The sequence below is a fragment of the Solanum tuberosum genome, unplaced genomic scaffold (genome assembly GCF_000226075.1).
Source record: "Solanum tuberosum cultivar DM 1-3 516 R44 unplaced genomic scaffold, SolTub_3.0 scf00135, whole genome shotgun sequence".
Taxonomy (NCBI): Eukaryota; Viridiplantae; Streptophyta; class Magnoliopsida; order Solanales; family Solanaceae; genus Solanum; species Solanum tuberosum.
Window position 1 is genome coordinate 975,508 of NW_006239059.1, and position 19,918 is coordinate 995,425.

At 33.0% G+C, this 19,918-nt stretch overlaps 2 protein-coding genes across 2 annotated transcripts; one reads left to right on the plus strand and one right to left on the minus strand.

Annotated features, from left to right (window-relative positions):
• Positions 1-1,089: 1,089 nt before the first annotated feature.
• Positions 1,090-11,565, plus strand: LOC102601950 (uncharacterized). Its single transcript, XM_006351542.2, has 4 exons — positions 1,090-1,295; positions 7,563-7,631; positions 7,957-10,207; positions 10,319-11,565. The coding sequence occupies exons 3-4, from the start codon at positions 7,968-7,970 to the stop codon at positions 11,400-11,402; spliced, it is 3,324 nt and encodes a 1,107-aa protein (XP_006351604.1). The 5' UTR covers positions 1,090-1,295; positions 7,563-7,631; positions 7,957-7,967; the 3' UTR covers positions 11,403-11,565.
• A 97-nt stretch (positions 11,566-11,662) lies between these two features.
• LOC102602279 (probable WRKY transcription factor 51) lies at positions 11,663-13,694 on the minus strand. Its single transcript, XM_006351543.2, has 3 exons — positions 13,294-13,694; positions 13,019-13,157; positions 11,663-12,056 (listed from the first exon to the last, which is right to left on the minus strand). Exons 1-3 carry the CDS (start codon positions 13,577-13,579, stop codon positions 11,927-11,929), a joined length of 555 nt encoding a protein of 184 aa, XP_006351605.2. The 5' UTR covers positions 13,580-13,694; the 3' UTR covers positions 11,663-11,926.
• Between the last annotated feature and the right edge of the window lie 6,224 nt (positions 13,695-19,918).

The window sequence follows — 19,918 nt, forward strand, 5'->3', positions numbered from 1 at the left end:
CGATATGCCATCTATTGCTCCACCTGAGATTCCTTTTGAGCTTGTAGAAGTTCTTAATGGTGGATAAGTTTCATTTTAATAGGATCTTTTAAGTATCTTTTTTAAAAATCTAATTTCAATACAGTTTAATCAAATTTTTTCTATTGTAGCGATAAACTTTATAAAAAATATTTTTGCCAACTTTTCACAAAAATATTTTGATGCAATAGTACAATTATTTAATATTATTTTTGAAATAAAAGAAGAAGAAGAGTTAATAATGTTTTAGCAAAGATTTTTTTTTATGTTTTAGCAAAGAACCTTTTACAAAAGAAGTGTAAAAATAAATAAAGTGTGAAGGGTATTTTTATAAACATATATTTTTAAATAGAAATTATGTAAGATTTGTTATTTCTAATACATCAAATCAAACAGTGTATAAGAAATAATGCTTGCATAACTAATACAAGTATTACTAATGCACCCTATTTTGCATTGTTCTTATACACTCTACCAAACGACCCCTTAATGCTTATGTAATTAAAGTGTTAAAATAGATTTTGTTGCCAAGTTCATAAGGAATTTGGTGTATTTTCTCTCTTCTTTTTTTTAACGAAAAGAGATCGTCCTCTAGTAAATTGAATAAAATAAAATATTTTTTTAGATCTATTAAGTTAAAAAAAAATGTAATAAAATGTTAGAAAAGTATTTCTCCCAGTTGATGTCAATATTAATCTGTTTTATGTGGTGTAACATGTTTAATTAGGAGAAATCACAAAGTTAATGTATCAAAAAAATAATATTTAAATAATGGCCTATAAAAAAATGTTATATGTATAATTTTATAATTCTTTTTTCTAATTTCTTCACGTACTTTTAGAAGAATTGAATGCACTCACTAGCCAAGTGCCACATCACCCATTAAGATGGTATTTAACTTATTTGAAAATTGTCAAAATGGGCATTTAAAGCATAATTAAAGTGTTTTACCAAGAATATATATTCTTGTAATAAAACAAAAAAATTATTTTACGTCACGTTTGGCATTGAGTATTTCCTTATGGTCTTCCAAATGAGAAGGGAAAACAAAATTGAGTAGGCGTTGTTGGCGTGAAAAGTAGGGCGCTGCCAGAGAAATTGCAGACGAACTCAAAGGAACACGATATCCTCCAGTAAGACGAAAACAGCAAAGAAGATAAAAAAAAAGGTAGCAGAGGGTAGCATCATCAATCGGGCAACCCAGAAAGCTTTAGCTAAAATCAGCGGTCAACTCATCTCCTATCTTCTCTTGCTCTTCTATGTTGGATCTCACTACTGTAAGTCTTTTTTCTCTCTCTTTAGATTCAACCCTTTTTGATTTGTGTTATTAGTTGGATTTATTTACTGTCACTGAAATTGAAACTTTGTTGTTGAATTAGCTATTTGATTTTGTTGTGGAAATAAATTGTAGAAAATAAGAATTAAACTTAGAACAAATTTACTTCTTTGTTTTTACATAATTATGATGTTATGTATCAATTACAGATTGTATATATAAGGAATCTATCATGAAATCCTATCAATTATTCAGGAGGGTGGAACTATATAATTTTCACAATCGTACATTTAAGAAATTCAGTCAAGAAACACATACCAGAATCGGCCGTAGTGTTCTTGACTTGAATCGAAACAGTATTCTTTTTTTCTTTCTTTGCTACTATTTCAGAATGGCAGAGATGGAGCGGTTAATTCCCACTTTCCATTGAAGTGGGTTAATGGGGTTATCCAAAATAACTTGCTTAATTAAATTAGAATTCAGCTATTATTTATTAAACCAAAATAATATTAAACGTGGGCCATAAAACTAACATACATGAGCTATAAAATTTATCTCTTCTCTGAATTGGAACGGGACTTGATTTACATTTTTCCATTCTAAATCTCTCTAACACTTCATTCATATATTGCCTTTTTGGGAGCTGATATTTCTTGATGCTTTGTTAATGACATTCTTCCTACTTCATCAAAAAAAAAAAAAAACACTTCATTCATATAGGCTTACTAAGACAACCCCAACAATCCTTGTGATCTATCCAAAATAAAAACATTTTAATCCCAATTACATAGGATGTCTCTAACCTATCTTTAGATTCAAAGTTGTTTGAGAGAAATTTCTTGGTATCATGCAATAAACCAAGATCATTAGTAGCAAGCAAGGTGTCATCTGCTTACAAGGCTAACATCATAAAATTACTCCCACTCACCTTAAGATATATACACCGATCAACAATGTTTTCCTAAATCCAAAGATGACAATAGTTTGAACAGAAGAGGTTTTCACCTGTATTCCAGGTGTTTTTTGTGTGAAGTGCAAGGAGAGACAGTCAACCATCTCTTTTTACACTGCAAATGGACAAACCAGTTGTGGCAGATGATCACCAATATGAGAGAGATCAAATGGGTGAAACCAGGAAGGATCAAAGAGGTTTTTAAGTGCTGGAATAGGAATGGAAATGCAGGAAGAAAGGAGGAGAGATGGACGACTGTCCCATCATGTATATGGTGGACAGTATGGCTAGAGAGGAACCAGAGATGTTTTGAAGGAAAGCAGAGCAACATACAAAGATTTAAGCTTAATTGTTTAGCTCTGTATTATTTTTGGTGTAAACAAGTAGTCTTAGATAGCACAGAAGTAATCAGCACAGCTATAGAAGTAATCATCACAACTATAGACTGGTTGTAACTTGGTAGTTATAGGATCCTATGTAATTACAACACTTTGGGAGGGGAACTACACTTTTGAGGTAGTATGTATACATGTGGATAAATATAGACTAATTGTTACTTTTCTCAAAAAAGTCTGTATATTAACTTCTGAAGTTTACATAACATGTGTTTCTTACCATTAATGGAAAACCCTTTTGGTTGGTCCATATAAACTCCATCCTCTAAATTCTCATTTAGAAAGACGATTTTCGCATCCATTGGATGTAGCTCTAAGTCATAATGAGCTACTAAAGCCATTATAATTTTGAGTGGATCTTTTCTAAAGACAGGTGAACATGTCTCTTTATAGTCAATGCCATATTTCTGAGTTAAACCTTTGGCAACAAGTTTGGCTTTGTGACGTTTGATGTTGCCAATTGAGTCGTGTTTGGTCTTAAAGACCCATGTACATCCAACTCTTTTGGAGTCGTATGGTAACTCAACAAGGTTTCAAACTTACTTTGTTCCATAGATTTCAACTCATCTTTCATAAGAATTTATCATTTATTAAAATTATTAATTTCAATGGCTTGTGAAAATGAAACTGGATTATTATCAATTCCCAAGTCAATTTCTAACTCGTGTAGATATACCAAATAGTCATCAGAAATAGCAGCTCTCCTTTGTCTTTGAGATTTTCTTTATGCCACTTTTTGTGGTACATCTACCACAGGTTCATCAATTATGACTTCATTGTGATTAGCAGGTGCATTAATTTGTTGTTCTGGTTGATTGTTAGGTTGTAAAACAACTTGAGGAGCAACAAATTTAGAAGAAAGGCAAGGTAGATGAATTTGCCCCCAAACTTCTGTAATTTCCACTTTATGTGGTTCTCCACTCCCACTAACTTCACCATTCTCAATGAACCTAACATTTTCAGTTTCAACCATTCTCGTACTATGATTAGGACAATTAAAGCTATACCTTTTTTTTCTAGATAACTAATGAAGAAACCACTTATTATTCTTGAATCCAGTTTCTTTTCTTGTGGATTATAAATCTAACTTCTGTCGGTCAATCCCAAACATGCAGGTGCCTCAAACTAGGTTTCCTATCCATCCATAGTTCAAAAGGTATTTTTTGAAATTGCTTTACAAGGAACCCTTTTTAGCATGTAAACGATTGTCCTTAAAGTCTACATACACAATGAAATAGGTAAAGAGAATTACAGAAACATACTCCTAACCATATCCGTTAATGTTTGATTACGCCTTCTTGCTACACCTTGTTGTGGTGTGCCATACATGTGTATAGAGCACATATGTCATGCTTTTTGAGGAATTTTCCAAATGGATCAGGGTGTTGTTCAGCTTCATCATATCTTCCATAATACTCACAACCTCTATCTGACTTGATTATTTTCACTTTTTTGCCTAGTTTTCTTTTAACCTCATTAATAAGTGCCTCTAAGGTATTTATTGCTTGAGACTTTTCATGCAATAAATACATATCCATAACGTGAAAAATTGTCAATAAAAGTGATAAAAAGATTTCCTTACTGAAAGATGAGACATCAAAAGGATCACATAAATCAATGTGTAGAATTTTTTCAAGAAGACGTGTGCTTCTTATGGCTCCTTTCTTTGTATGTTTTATTTGTTTTTCTTTAATACAATCCACACAAATGTTAAGGTTTGTAAAATCCAAAAATGGAAGAATTTCATTTTTAACCAATCTTTTCGGTCTTTCTTTGGATATGTGACCTACACGTTTATGTCACTAGTAAGGAGATTGTTCATTCACTAAATTTCTTTGCTTCCAACTTCCAACATTATGATGTAGAGTTAAGAGTGTTTTAATAGTGTTTTAGTAAATAGACTATCAAAATTTAGTTTGTATAAGCTAACACAAAGAATACAAGTACCAAAGAGATGGTTATACTTAAACAAACTAAAACATCCATTATCGAAATTAAAAGTGTATCCAGTCTTATAAAACTTAGACAAATAAACTAAATTTCTCAAAAGAGAAGGTACATAACAAGTTTCAAGTAAATCTAAGTGACACCTAGTATCAAGGATCAAACGGTAAGCCCTGATAGCTTCGACGAGAGCCTTCAATCTATTCCCCATGTATACAGATCTTTCATTCGTGTTTACTGATTGTGTTGTAAGGAATCTCTGTATCGTCTTAGAAACATTAACAATACAACCAAAGTCAATCCACCAAGTATTATAAGGAATTTCAGTTAAATTTGATTAGAGACATGTAAAAGCACTAGGCTTACCTTTATTCTCGACCTCTGTCTTATGTTTCAGGCAATCTTTCTAAAGGTGCTCAAGTTTTCCACAGAAACGACATTATCATTCTTGTGTTTCTTCTTATGTACTTGAGAGGAGGACTTATTTACATTATGTTGCATTTTTCCTTAACATGCTTCTTTCATTTCTTTCAACTCCTTGATGGCTTACAAGGTTAATGGAGTGGATTCCTTAATTCTTCAGTCTTGTTTCCTCCAGAACCAACATTCTGTGCATGTCATGCACGTTTCATTTGTCTTTCATGGTGTTGTAGTTCATTTGAAAAGGGTCATACTAGTTGCTGATGAATTGTGCAAGAAAGTTTGCATCCACTTCCATTCCTAAAGACTCAAGTTTTGTTGCTATGTTTGTCAGTTCACTGACATGCTCATGCATGGTATGTGAACCATCAAACTCCATGGTAGTCAAAGTACTCATTAGTGACCCGGCAAGAGACTTTTCAACAGTTTTGGGAGCATTCTTCCACAATTTTCACAAGTTCTTTTGCATTTCCAATTTTGGGAAGAGTAGACTTAATGTTGCCCGCAATACTCATTCCTTAAATATTCATAAATCTACTTAAAAAATATAATCGAATGCTTAATTAATTGACTTCCTCGCATGCATAACATCTGATATGGTAGACCAATCCCAATGCTTATAATAAGAGTATAAGACCTTTCTTCAACACTACTAGTTTCAGTAATAGCAACTGTCTTCTCAATGTAAAGTGTAACATCAAAATCTAAAACTCCGATGGAATTTGATATGTTCGCACCAATCTGAGAAGTTAAGACCATTAAAGGTCGTAACAGAAGAGGAAGGAGAGTGCAAATGCTGCAAATAAAACATTTGCCTTAATACTTTGAGTAATGAGTTTAAAGATACTGTCAGATTCAAAAATGGTATATGTACTCTTAAAATGTATATTGATGTCTTCCTTCGGGCGGAACATTAAAATACAACTTTATGCATAATGATACTTAAATGTGAATCTAACATTATTCGATGATCTTTAAATCGTCATCATTTAATAATATTTATTATCTTTAGATAAATAAATAAAACTAACGAACATCTAAATTATCTCATTAATGTTTAATGGTTATAAAACAAACAATCAACCTTTCGGTAATCCATAAATGCCATATAACCAAAAATGTCAAACCATAAGTTTTATATCTGTTATAAGCATCTAAACTAATGCGTAATTGAATTTAAGTTTAATCATTATTTTTAGAATTAATTATTCATAAAGATTTTATCACTTCGGTGATTAACGAATCCCACATATATAATTCCAAATAAATAATTAAACACTATCAGATTTCATAAACTTCAACCTTATGGATTCAGGCAGTTTGCGCACTCAATGACACTTGAATTTGTAAACTGTCTTAAACTACCACAATCACGAAATGTTTCCAAACTTGATAGAAACAATTCCAGTTTAACTTTTTGAAATCTTTAGCAACATGAGAAAGATGATTGATTCCCATATAATTTCAAATGAAGTTTTGTTCTTTTAAGAAGTTACAACATATTTTTCATGTAAATCACATAAGCACAAATAATACGTACTTATCCATGCCGTATAGTTCAAAGGAAATTGCTTACTGCCAGCAAAACCATTGAACTATAACCATATGTTCTCATGAATTTAAATATACTTTGAGCCCACATAATGCATTCACAAAAACAATCTCAAGAATGCAGTATATACGTGTAAAATAAAGAAGTGTAACTCTAATTAAAGAATAACATGTTCATTGAATGTCTACCACCTCTAAAAGTTTCAAACTTGATTCGAGCGGAAGCACTTGATCTTCTGTTCTTGACAAAAGCCGTTTTCTTTTTTCTCTCTCATTACCTTGTGCGTTTGATTGGCAGAGCGGTTAATTCCCTTTTTCCATCAAAGTGGGTAAATGGGGTTATCCAAAATAACTTCCTTAATTAAGGATTTAGCAATTATTTATTAAACCAAAATAATATTAAACATGGGCCATAAATTTTCATGTTAAACTTCCATATTCTGAATAGAAGTATAAATATTTGTTGTTGAAACTTCCGTGCTCTACTGAGTATTTTTTTTTTCATGATAGTACGTGGAAAATTACTGAGAGTATTGATCTCTTGTATTCATAAATTGAAGAAATGAAGATAAAAGTATAAAGACAATTTTAGTTCTTCATTTTGCCTAATTGCTTATGTTCATCTGAGGCGTAGTTGATATTTTGGTATATTTTTATGTTTTCGGTTTTCCTTAAAAATATAAATATAAATTTTCTTGGTAGCTGTGCTATTGGGAGGAAATAGATACTAGGTGGAATAGTCAAGGTGCATGCTAGTCTAGACACCACCATTATTTTTTTTTTATTAAATAGAAGTTGGGCATTAAGCCCTTTATTAAAATGGGTTATGTACAAGACCAGGCCCAAAAGTGGCCTGGCCTAAAAAATAAAAAACAATACAGCACTTAAACATTAGCATCAAATTAGGAAAGTGACTGGAAGTCATCTTCCTCGGTGCTTTGCTCAAACATTGTTGGTGGCTTGTCAATTTGCTCTCATGGTTGCACTACGTTTCCTCATGTAACAGCTTGCTGCTCCACCATTAATGAAGCTTATCAACTCAACTCAACTCGGCTGTTGATAGATCGATTCACAGGTATTCATCTAAACTTTTATTAGCTGCACAAATGAGTCGATGTACTTCTCTGTCTCCTTATGTATTGTTTTAGCGTCGTGGATTTGCTATCGTCACCATTATAGAGTTAATCCGTTCTTCTTCTTTTTTTAGATTTAAATCTCGATGGGTTGAACCCCAAGTGGAGTTAATACCACCATCGATATCTAGATCTATAAACAAAAAAAAAATTATTTCACACCACCATTATAAAAATAGATAAAGTAATTTTTTTTCCTGGTCAATAAGGGTCTTCTTCTTTTTTTGGCTTATTTGGATTTTTGGTTGGATATTTATGTTCTGGCAGTGAATAAGAAGATGTCTTGGAAAAGCAATAGTGGGGATCTGAATGGTGGGCGATTGTTGCGTGACATTGAAGAAATTAGTAAAGCTCTTTATGTACATAAAACCCCTCAGAAGGCTTTAACTTTTCAAGCAGATAATGGGCATGATTCCGTTGGTGATACCCATGTCTCCAAATCCAGTTCCAATATTGCTGATGACATGCTGCATAATAAGAAGAAATCATCAATATGGAGTTGGAAGCCATTAAAGGTTCTAACTCATATCCTCCATCGACGGTTCAGTTGTTGTTTCTTTCTTCATGTTCATTCCATAAAAGGATTGCCCGTCAATTTCAAGGACCTTTCTTTGTGTGTAAATTGGAAACGTAAGGGTGAAGTGATGAGTACTCGCCCTGCTCAGATTTGTCAGGGAACAGCTGAGTTTGAAGAGACTTTGATGCATTCCAGTTCTGTATATGGAAGTAGGACCGGACACCAGCATTCAGCAAAGTATGAGCCCAAATATTTCCTGCTTTATGTTTCTGTGATTGGGGCTCCAGCCCTTGATATTGGCAAACATTGTGTTGATCTTACGAGGTTGCTTCCAATTACCATGGAGGAGTTAGAGGAGGGAAGAAGGAATTCAGGGAAATGGACCACGAGCTTCAAGCTTTCAGGAAAGGCTAAAGGTGCAATTTTGAATGTTAGTTTCGGGTTCACTGTATCAGGGAGTAACTCGATTGAACCTAGCCCATTCGTGCGAGGCATCAAACCTGCTGCAATAGATCATTTGTCAGAACGTGATGGGGCTAGTGCTAATAGAAGTCTTCGGCGGGTTGGAAGCGTCCCCCGTGAGCCTGCTGGTATGGCTCATTCTTCATCTAGGTCCCAAGATGCAAGAAGTTTTGATGAAGTTTTATCAGACCAAAAATCAGAACTTTCTCGCTCTATTAGCTTTCTGTATAAAAAACTTGAGGACGGAAAATTGGGTAAATTGGATGATATGGATTTCTTTTTTGAATACTTGGCGCCCTTAAAACCTAACTCTGGCGCTTTGTCACAGTTTTCTGCTGAAAATACCATAGATGATCAACATATTGAGTTTTCTGTCAGTGAGCTGGGCATAGAATCCTCTACGAAAGAGCAGGTGAGACCAGAAGTATGTTCTTATGAAAATTGTGATGATACTCAAATAGAAACTGCTGATGTTGCATACATTTTGGAGGAAAGAAGTAATGAGAAAAGTGAATACAAGCAAAAGTGTGAAAGCAATGATGTCTACGAAGGAGAATATACAATGAAAAGCAGCAATTATGAGGAGAGTGATGTATGCAAGGATGAAATGTTTGAAGAGCTCGAGTCGGTTTTCCTTGACCTGTTGACTGCTGAGTCCACAGAGTTGGATTCACCAGTAGAAATGTATGATTCCATTGACCAAGAAAACTACATGAATCTGAAGTCCAGCTATAAATCCAGTAGGCGGGTGAAATCACTTAGCCTAGATGATGTGACAGAGTCTGTGGCAAATGATTTTCTGGAAATGTTGAACATTGAGCAGACCTCAGTTGACTTGAGTTCGGATAGCTGTCTGGTTTCGCCAAGAGAATGCCTTGTGAGACAGTTTGAGAAGGAAACCCTTTCTTCTGGAAACTCAAGTTTTGATTTTGATGCTACAGACAATCAAGTGGAATTCAGTGGCATTGCTTCAAGTGTTCATGGAAAAGTTGCATGTTCTGATGACTTTGATCTGTCATCAGTTATTAAGGATTTTGAGAAGGAGCATAAGAGAGGTACCCAGTCATTGAGGAGTAAAAGGAATGCAAAAATGATAGAGAACTTGGAAACTGAGACCTTAATGCAAGATTGGGGTTTGAATGAGAAAGCATTCCAGAATTCACCACGCATCAGCTTTGGTGGGTTTGGAAGTCCAATCTATCTTTCCCCTGAAAGACCATTAAAATTTCCTCCTATTGGAGAGGGCCTAGGTTCTAAAATGTGCACGCGTAATGGGGGCTTCTTATGTTCAATGAGTCCTCAACTTTTTCGGAATGCAAGGAATGGTGCAAGATTGATCATGCAATTTGCTAGTCCAGTGGTGCTCCCTGCTACTATGGGTACTTGTAGCGTTATGGAAATACTCAGCGGCTGGGCATCTGGTGGAATTTCCAAAATGTCTGCTCAGGCAGATAAGCTGATGCCTTTAGAAGATATCACTGGGAGGAATATACAAGAAATAGCCTGGGAAGCCGGATCCAGACTTGAACGAGATGAGAGGTTTGTAAATTAAAGATCATGATAAAAAACTATAAATTTTCTATTATAGTTGTTATTTATTTGTCATCCAAGATGATTATTTATGTTATGTTCTTGTGATTCTTTTGGCAGGTTCACTTTTTGGCATGGGTTGTTAGGTATGAAGAAGGGCAGTGAAGATCTGCTGTTTCATCAGAGTTCTGGTCATCTCAATTCAACCTCAATAATTGATGGTGTAGATTTAGGTTTTGTGTTTATGGAGGATCTAGTTCCTTTGGCAATGGATAAGATAGAATCTCTTACAATAGAGGGGTTGAGAATCCAGTCAAACTTGTCAGATAATGAAGCACCTTCAAGCATTAGGCCTCAATTTAGTGAAGTTCTTAGTTCTTATACAGCTGGTGCATCAAAACATTGGTGTGGTAAAGAAAGTGATGATGATGAGGGTGCTTTAGTGGAGCTGTCTGTTTCACTAGATGAATGGTTGAGGCTGGATGCTGGAGATTTCAGTAATAATCCTGATGAGACCAAGGAAAGAATTACCAAAATCTTAGCAGCCCATTGTGCTAAGTCTGTTGATTTAGATAGCTCAGGATTGGAAACAGGTGTAGAAAGGCCAGAACTGTGTAACAACTTGACGTTAGCTCTGAGGGTTCAACTCAGAGATCCTCTGCGTGACTATGAGATGGTTGGCATCTCCATGCTCATTCTGATTCAATTAGATAGGTCCTATGCTCCTGTTGAACAAAATACATGTGGCAGAGCATCAGAAAGAAATTCAAGCAGTGAAAATGATCCGAAGGAGCAATCCATTCAAGAAGAAATTATTGCTGGAGAAAGTGAGGGTGGAATCCATAGGCAGGCTGTTTCTCAGTTTAAGATCACTGAAATTCATGTTGCAGGTTTTAATAATGGGCTTAATGATGACCAAATTTGGGGCACAAAAAGTCAGCAACAAGCTGGGTCGCGGTGGTTGCTATCAAGTGGCACGGGGAGGACAAGCAAACGTCCATTCTCCAAGTCAAACGCCATCATAAGATCATCCTCGCAGTTGAGGAGAAATATGCTGCCTAGAGATGTTTTGTGGAGCATTTCATCGGATTTTCATACCAGAGATTCCAAGTTGGCTGCATCAAATGCTCATACACGAAATGCTGATATTATTTTTCCAACTGAAGGCTGTCCAAATCTCAGTCAGTTGGAAATCAAGTTATAACACCCTATTTCTAGGCACTGTATATTTTCCCCATTTTGTATATGAAGGGAAGAAATTAATCGCTCAATCATGCTTAGGTAAAATAGCTGAACATAGTTTCATTGCATAGCATAATCTCTAAGCTATTTCTCTCTAGTAATGATAGATTGACAGTTAACATTCATGATGTTTGGGGCTCTCAACAATAACTAATTAAGTTTTTGGGGCTCTCGATCATGCTGTTGTTTCAATGTTGTAGACCAACTGTCTCAAAATACTGGTGATTTCTAGCTTCTTTACCTTATATAAAAACTCTTTAGAATATAGCATTATACAGTAGCTTATATATGTATAAATCCTGTTGGAAGCAGGAAAAGAGTACATGCCAACTGAAATGTTCTAATTGATTACATTCTAAGTTACAGATAGACGCCTCCATCTGACCCCAGTCAAGCTGGAAACAGGTTAGGGGATCCAATTTACTGGCCTGATTTAGCTAAGCTACAGTACTCATTGTAACTTTGAACTGATCTCTTCTTCATCGATCAGAACGGGGATGGACCTTGATGGTTGTGGACACCCTCGTAGGTGGTTATCACATACCGAGAATCCTCTTTGTCTCGTTCAACTCTCTTCTTCACCGGACAACCTTCCACGGAGCACCTATAGTAATTCCTGTAAGTTGATACACAAAACATGCTCATTGTGAGTTAACAAGTAGTTATCATACAACTTTCCATAAGCTGCTATAGAGCAAAATAGCACATAACTTTTTTGTTTGCCTACCACAGTACATAGCTCTCAACTTTTCTTTTGAAATATTTCCATGATTTGTCAAATTCAGGTTTACACCTCATCTTCTTTTGATGTGACATTAATTCGTTTTTAAGTGGAATTAGCACTTCTTTTTTGGTAATTAAGTAGTTAATAATTAATGTGGTCCCCCTGGTTTGGCAGATGACCCCTTCTTTGGTGAAATTATGTTTGTGGTAAATTTCCTAGAATATATATTTCTAGGTTGCTTGACTGAGATCGAGTTGCAAAGAATATCAAGTAACTGAATGACCTGTTTACTTAAATGGAACGGCATGAATAGTCAAAATTCATATAATCGACTCTAACTTTTGGTGAAGTTGTTTTGGTACGATAGCTTATAAAAATACAAGTTCGATAAAGTAAGCCGCATATAACATACATACATACATGGCGTAGTAAGATCGATGCAACCAGATTTAACCAAACAGTTACTGCACAAATAGGCTTATTTGATTCACATAGCTTATTCCAACAATCTAAACATTACATTAATAATCCGCTGCGAATCTGTGAAAAATTGTGTTATAGAACTATGATTTTCCTACCGAACCAGCTCACTGGGAAAATGCATGGTTGGAAACAAATTCTCATTGATATAATGGGAAGTTTACTAATTTTTCCAAATGAAATATTTACTACGTATTTTTTTCTTTTCACGCTGATTCAATCAAGATATATGAAAAATAGTGATTTTTTAGTAATGTTATAACAATAAGCTATCATGAGATATAAGGTTCAAATCTTCTGGGCGCTTTATGGTTTTAAGGCTGGAAGAGTATATAAGGAAATCTGTAAACAAAACTCTTGTTCAATCATGTTACCTTGGATTTGGACTATTTTTCACCATCTTCTTTCCATACTTTCTCCACTTGTATCCATCGTCTAGTATTTCAATTTGTGACAACGTTCTGAAAGCAACCTTGTCCTTCACTTCCCTCCTCTCGCTGCTGTTGCCAACGTCTATTTTTTTGCAAAACCAAAAACATTTAGGACGAAACATAATCGTGTTAATTTGAAAAACTATATCCTTATGTATGCATGTTTGCTTACGTACGAATAAGATAATGCTAAAAAGTAGTGTTGATGAAATGCTTACTATTATTAGGTTCCTCATGGTAAGTAGTACTACTCCTGGTGTTAACCACTTGATTTGCTGCATAATTTGAGTAGTGAGGTACAAGAGTTGGATCAGCTTGTTGAAGGGGCCAATTATCTATCTCGAAAATATCAGAAAGCTCAAAGTTAATCAAGTTGTTTGAGAAATCATCACTATCAGGTGAGTCTAGTAGTGGTGTATAACTCCCATCAAACATGTTTGCACTAGAATTATTTGCATCCATGGATGATGATAAACTAAATTCCCTCCCATCGCGTTCGTACATTTATTATGTTACGAAGCAATAAGGTCTCTTAAATTTCCTAGTGAGGTTCCTACGAGGTACGAAGAAGGTTCATGGACAATGGTTATAAGATTGGTGGCTAAGTGAATGTCATTGTTGAGGGCCCTTTTTAGCTTTATTTGCTTAGTTTAGTCACTCCAAAATTTATGCTTATAATGCTAACAAGTAGAGTGGGACATGGGAAAGAAGACTTCGTGCATAGACTTTTCAATGTTGCTTATTGTGTGTGTAAACTTCAATTCACATAATATCAATCTCTCGTGTTTAGACAAATTAACCCCTTCACAACGGTGAGGGGAATACTTTACAAGTCAATATGTGACAATGATTGGTCTCATGACCTTTTTTTTCTTTATTTGATAACCACTTTTCACTTTAGATCTTTATATGCATTTAAGGATGTGTAAGATTGTTTCAATTTAAATAGCTATATGGAGTAGGGTTTTAATTATACTATAAAGTGAAATTAATTAATCAACATAACTTATTGAGTGTAATTACATAAATGGGATCTGAGAAGGGTGATGTGTATACAAACCTTACTCCTAAGTTGTGAAGGTAGAAAGATTGTTTTCGAAAGATCTTCGACTCAAGTAAAGAATATCAAAGCAATAGGATTACCCCATTTTGAAAAAGAGAAAAAATAAATATCAACAAGCACTACGATAACTTCAACCAACGGAACAAGAGGTAATAATAAAATCTAAGAAGAAGATAGACGAGGAGTACTTATCATGATAATACTAATATGAAAACTAGACAATGTTTTACTATCTACTATAATCCTCGATTTCTAAATCTTCATATCTATTGTCAAGCCCTCGATAAGTTGCAGTGTATCATATCATGTCTAATCACCTCTTCCCAATACTTCTTCAGTCTACTTCTGTATCTCTCCTCAATTTGACCATTATCAACCTCTCACACCTCCTCGTCTCATGCAACTATTCATAACAATTAATATTTTAACTTAAACAAATAAAATAATGACCTACCATAGCCGGTGAAATAGCATAATTAATAATATAAAAATTCCTTACTCTATTAGTGCATATAACTAATAAATAAATCTGTTGCATTTTATGGTGCAAGTTTCCATACGATCCTTTTAATTTACTTAGTATTCTATTCGAACCACTTTACTTGTCATTTTTATTAAAAATAGATTATTTAAAATAATAGTAATAAATATTAATTAATTAGCATATATAAAAAAACTAATTGAAAACTGTATACACATATTTTTATATCATAATTATTTAGATTAACTCTCTTTTTATGCCAGAGAAATTAAAGAAAGAATATTTATTAAAGAGGCATTAATATTTTAATGATTATATAAAATTAATAAATAAAAATATAATAGTCAAAACACATAATTTCTTTAAACAAAAAATGTGAGAAGTGTAACAAGCAAAATATAGTGCACATCAATTGGAGCCCACTAGAAATCTAGGCAAGTTCCAGGGAGTATCTTAACTTATAAGGAGACATTTGTTGGATACATATTGGTTGACTAATGACTTGAATATAGCAAATATATGATGTTTGAAATATTAAAAGATGACATCAGTGTTGAGGTAGATGGATAATGTGTAATCCTGATGGCTAAATAAGTTAAAAGATTATAATGGAAAGGTAAAAACAAATATTGAGATACATCAAGTCTAATCTGTAATGATGGTATTACAATCCAAAGTTAGGCAAAATTTGGTTACTAAATACTCGCTCTGTTTAAAAAAAAAATGACATCCTTTCTGTTTTAGTCTGTTTCAAAAAGAATGATTTTTTTTTTCTGGTAGCATTTTAATTTCAGCTTTTCATGTAGCATGTTTAAAGCCACAAGATTAAAAGACAATTTTGTACATTTGACATAACTTTAATTTAGGACCACAATATTCAAAAGTCTTCTTTATTTTCTTAAACTCTGTGTCAAGTCAAACTAGACCACTCTTTTTGAAACGGAGGGAGTAACATTCTTGACGTTATACATATTCTAGATGTGGCATTTCTTGACCAATATATCCTTAAAAAAAAGAACCTTTATATTATTAGATGAATTAGCTAGGGTTAATAGTGACCCAAAAGGCTAATGTGACCAAGTCCTATTAGTTTAAGCATCACTTAATTTATCTAGGAGTGAGATATTCCTGAATTTAAGTTAATTAGTGTAAAGTAATGTTATAGTAAAATTGTTTAGTAGAATACTTGATTATATATATTTCTTTAATAAAAAAACAATCAACTATATAATTTGAATTAAAGATAATTGTGAATTTAAAATCATCCTTTGAATATATCTCCGCTTTAACACCAAGTCAATTTGGTGTACATGTTCAAGCTGGGAAAAATATATTACCCCTTCTAAATGAAATAATGACCTACTATATAGCTCATTAAATGTTTAATGGGTTAGGTATTGGAATGAAATTAAATAGTCTATGAAAATGGACAACCATGTTCACTTTGTAATTTTGAAGACTTTTTACCAAGTCTTTTTTTTTCTTGGTTAATTACTACTACTATTGATTTTGATTAGAGAAAGAGTAAGGGTTGGTCAAAGAGTCAATAAAATTGACATCAAAGTAGTATTTTGTAAGACCTTTCTTTTCTTCATGTCCCCTTGAAGAGGATTCAGACCTTGGAAGGATCTTTGATTGCTTGTAAATAATCTATCCTTTTCTGCATGGAATTTTAGATGTAAAATAACATGAAGTATATCTCCCAAAAAACTTGTGCCATTTCATTTTCCCCATATTTGTTTCAATTTACAAATATTAAGGGTATTCATAAAAGCTTTAACTTGATAATGAGTTCAATTAATGTTTGATATGGTTTAAGAGTTTAACATCTCTAAAGGACATAGTGGAATTGATCAGATCTTTTCATATGTTTAACTAAAGGTTTCAAGTTTAAGTCTTTAAAGTGAATTGTTAAAAAAATATATTCTACTTTAAATTTATTATCTGATGGAATCCCTCGAAATAAATGAACAAACTCTTTCAATTTTGTTGTTTTAACTTGATCATCTCCGACAACTCATATATTGTTCTTCATTTTTTTGTGGGTAATCCATCATTACCGATGAACTATTGCTGGTTTTTGTCTTTGATAAAAGACATTTTTAATAGTACTTAGCAATTCAATGGTAAACATTGTAAATCTGAATTAGCTAGAGGATTTCGACATGCCGTAAAGATGAATCATTTTGAGTAATAATGTATCAAAGTACTCAAAATATCAAGAGAAGCTCATATCGAAAATTTGAAACGGTTTAGAGGAGATATGGATTGGTCAAGATTGAGAATAGATAGCTCATAGAATCAGAAGAAAATTCTAAAAAAAATGAATGAACTAGATGAACTAGTTTATGCAATGGAAGATCTTAATCTTTCAGAACAAAAATTAAAAGTATTTATGAATAAAGGGGAAACAGGAGGACCCCAAGGTAAATTTGAAATGGGAGATGGATCTAAATCCATAAAAGAAGAATGGCAAGATAAAATTTTTGCAAATAAAGCAAAAAAGAATAAAGACTTTATACCTAATAATAAATCAGTTTCTAATTTATTATAGGCAAATAATTCATTAATAGAAACAATTTTTTATCCTAAAATTATTTCTACCTTTTCTTTTGACTTTGATAGCCTTTCTTTAGTTCCAATAATTCCAATCATTGATATATTATTTTTGTTTATATCCCAATCTTTTACTAAAAAGGATTTTGCTAAACTGGCCTCGGATCCATTGTCGATTTGACAACAAGTTGTTATTTTAGTATCATAGAAGGTTGTTTCTATGAAAACTGATACCTTAAAAGATATTTCTTTAAGCATTTTTTGGTATGAAACAAGTTTCATTTTTATAACTTATTTCTATCCCATCTTTTCTGATACTATAGTCTTCTAGACTATTTAGGAATAAGTTTTCTAGAATGAGGTTATGACCACTTTCGTGATTTACAAAAATCCTGTGGAGAAAATCCGTTAGAAAAATGGGAAAAGAACCAAGAAAGGGTAACTTTAACACTTAAAGACCCAAGCATTATAATACGGGTATAATCAATGCTTTATAATGAAGAAGACAAAATAGAGTAATTTGTTCATTTTCCTAGCAGGAAATAGAGAAGTATATTTTGAGACCATAGATCTAGGCTTGTTTCTGAACCTCTTTAACAATCTAGATCTAGGAATTGGGTAGATCCAATATCTTTCGTTGGGAGTTTATTAGGCATGAACTTAGATTTATTATCATTATGATATTGTTTTATAAAGTCTTTATTCCTTTTTGCTTTATTTGCAAAAAATTTATCTTGCCATTCTTCTTTTCCATAGTTGGAGTTTGTTACTGTATATAAAGCCTGGTTATATATGCTCATAATATGATTACCTGGTTTGAATAAATAATTTCTTTTTACCTAAAAATGAAGGCTTAAAGCATCATTAAAGCCTGCATCTTTTAGTGAAATACAATACTTTGGGTAATAAGTAAAAAAGAGCTTTGTATAGGCTAAGTTACCTTCTACTATACCAAGATTTCCTTCTCTGGCATTAATAAATCTTTCATCCGATAGATTAATGACTATAGGGCAATTAATCCCTTCTTTGAAAGTTGATTTGACAAGTACCATTTGGTTGGTGCTGTTCAAAGAACAAAGTGAAATTTTGCGGAATTTTTATGTTGTGTATACAACATAATTTTTTAGGATTGCTTTAGCATTTTTATATTCAAAAAGTTCTTGAATTCTATGCATTTTCATCTCATGTATTGCTACTATGAGTCTAGTTGATCTTAAACTAGCATGTAAATATGCTTTTTCCATTTCAGGAATTTTTTTTATCAAAATGATATAAAGCGATGCGATGCCTCCACGCTCTTCTTCTTACTAGATGTAAGTGATATTGAATGTTTTTCATCTTTTTATTCTATATGCTTATGCATGGAATAATTATAATTTAAACATTGTATATGCAGTTGCATGAAATGATATAACATTCTGCTTTTTCAATATATGTTTATATGTTTTATTCCTTGTAGGTACTAAGTATCCTTGTTTATGCATGAATATATATAAATATGTAATTTGCTTTGTGAAAATAATACTTATGAAGTAAAAGTGAATAGTTCGCATTACTATCTCGGTAGTTCTCCTTTCAGGCTATGAACAGTATTTTTGCCTATTGACCTCAGTCCCACGGCTACTTCCTTACTATACCTCTCTTCTCTGAGTTTTAGAATAGTTTTAAAGTGAAGGTTTTATTTCTACCTTTTCTTTTGACTTTGGTTCCAGTAATTCCAATCATTGATATATTATTTTTGTTTATATCCCAATTTTTTACTAAAAAAGATATTGCTAAACTGGCCTCGGATCCATTGTCGATTTGACAACAAGTTGTTATTTTTGTATCATAGAAGGTTGGTTCTATGAAAACTGATACATATACATGAAAATGAAAAATTACGCGGATAAGCAAATATATACTAGTTAATTAGCTAACATAACTATAGTTTGAATTAATTAAGGCTGACAACTTAATTTTAGCTGTAATTATGTCACTTATACATATACAAATAGCCTCTCTCCACTCTCTGTCTATTCTCGCTCGTCTCTCTCCTCCCTATCCCAATCTCGCTCGCCAGATATACAAATACATATGTATATTAGTTACATGTATGCAATTATCTGACAGATATAAATATACAATTCTCCTCTCTCCACTCTTTACCCTCTCCCACTCGCCTCTCTCCTCCCTCTCTCAATCTCACTCGTCAGATATACAAATACATATGTATATCAGTTAAATATGTACAATTATTTGACAGATATACATATATAATTCGATAGATATACATATATACAATTCACCTTTCTCCACTCTCTGCCCTCTCTCACTCACCTCTCTCCTCCCTCTCCCAATCTCCCTCGCTTCTCTCCTTCCTCTAACATGTAGCTACGAATTGTAATTAGCAAATAATAGCTATGAAGCATAATTAAGTTATTTTTGAGTGGCTACATGCGAAAATTCCCCATATAAATATTAGATAAATAACGTATATAAATATATATATACATCTATGATACATACATAATTATATGGGTAATTATATATTGTAATATGTTAGTTTAACATTTAAAATAAGGACAAATGACAGAAATACATACCTTTTGTTTCACTTATTTCTATTATCCCCTATTACTTTTAAAAATCTCCAAAATCCCTTATTTCTTTAATGTATCCGAGCTGCATATTAATATATTCAAGCCAGTATTTAATGTATCCAAGCTACATATTATGTATCCGAGCTAGTTTTTAATGTATC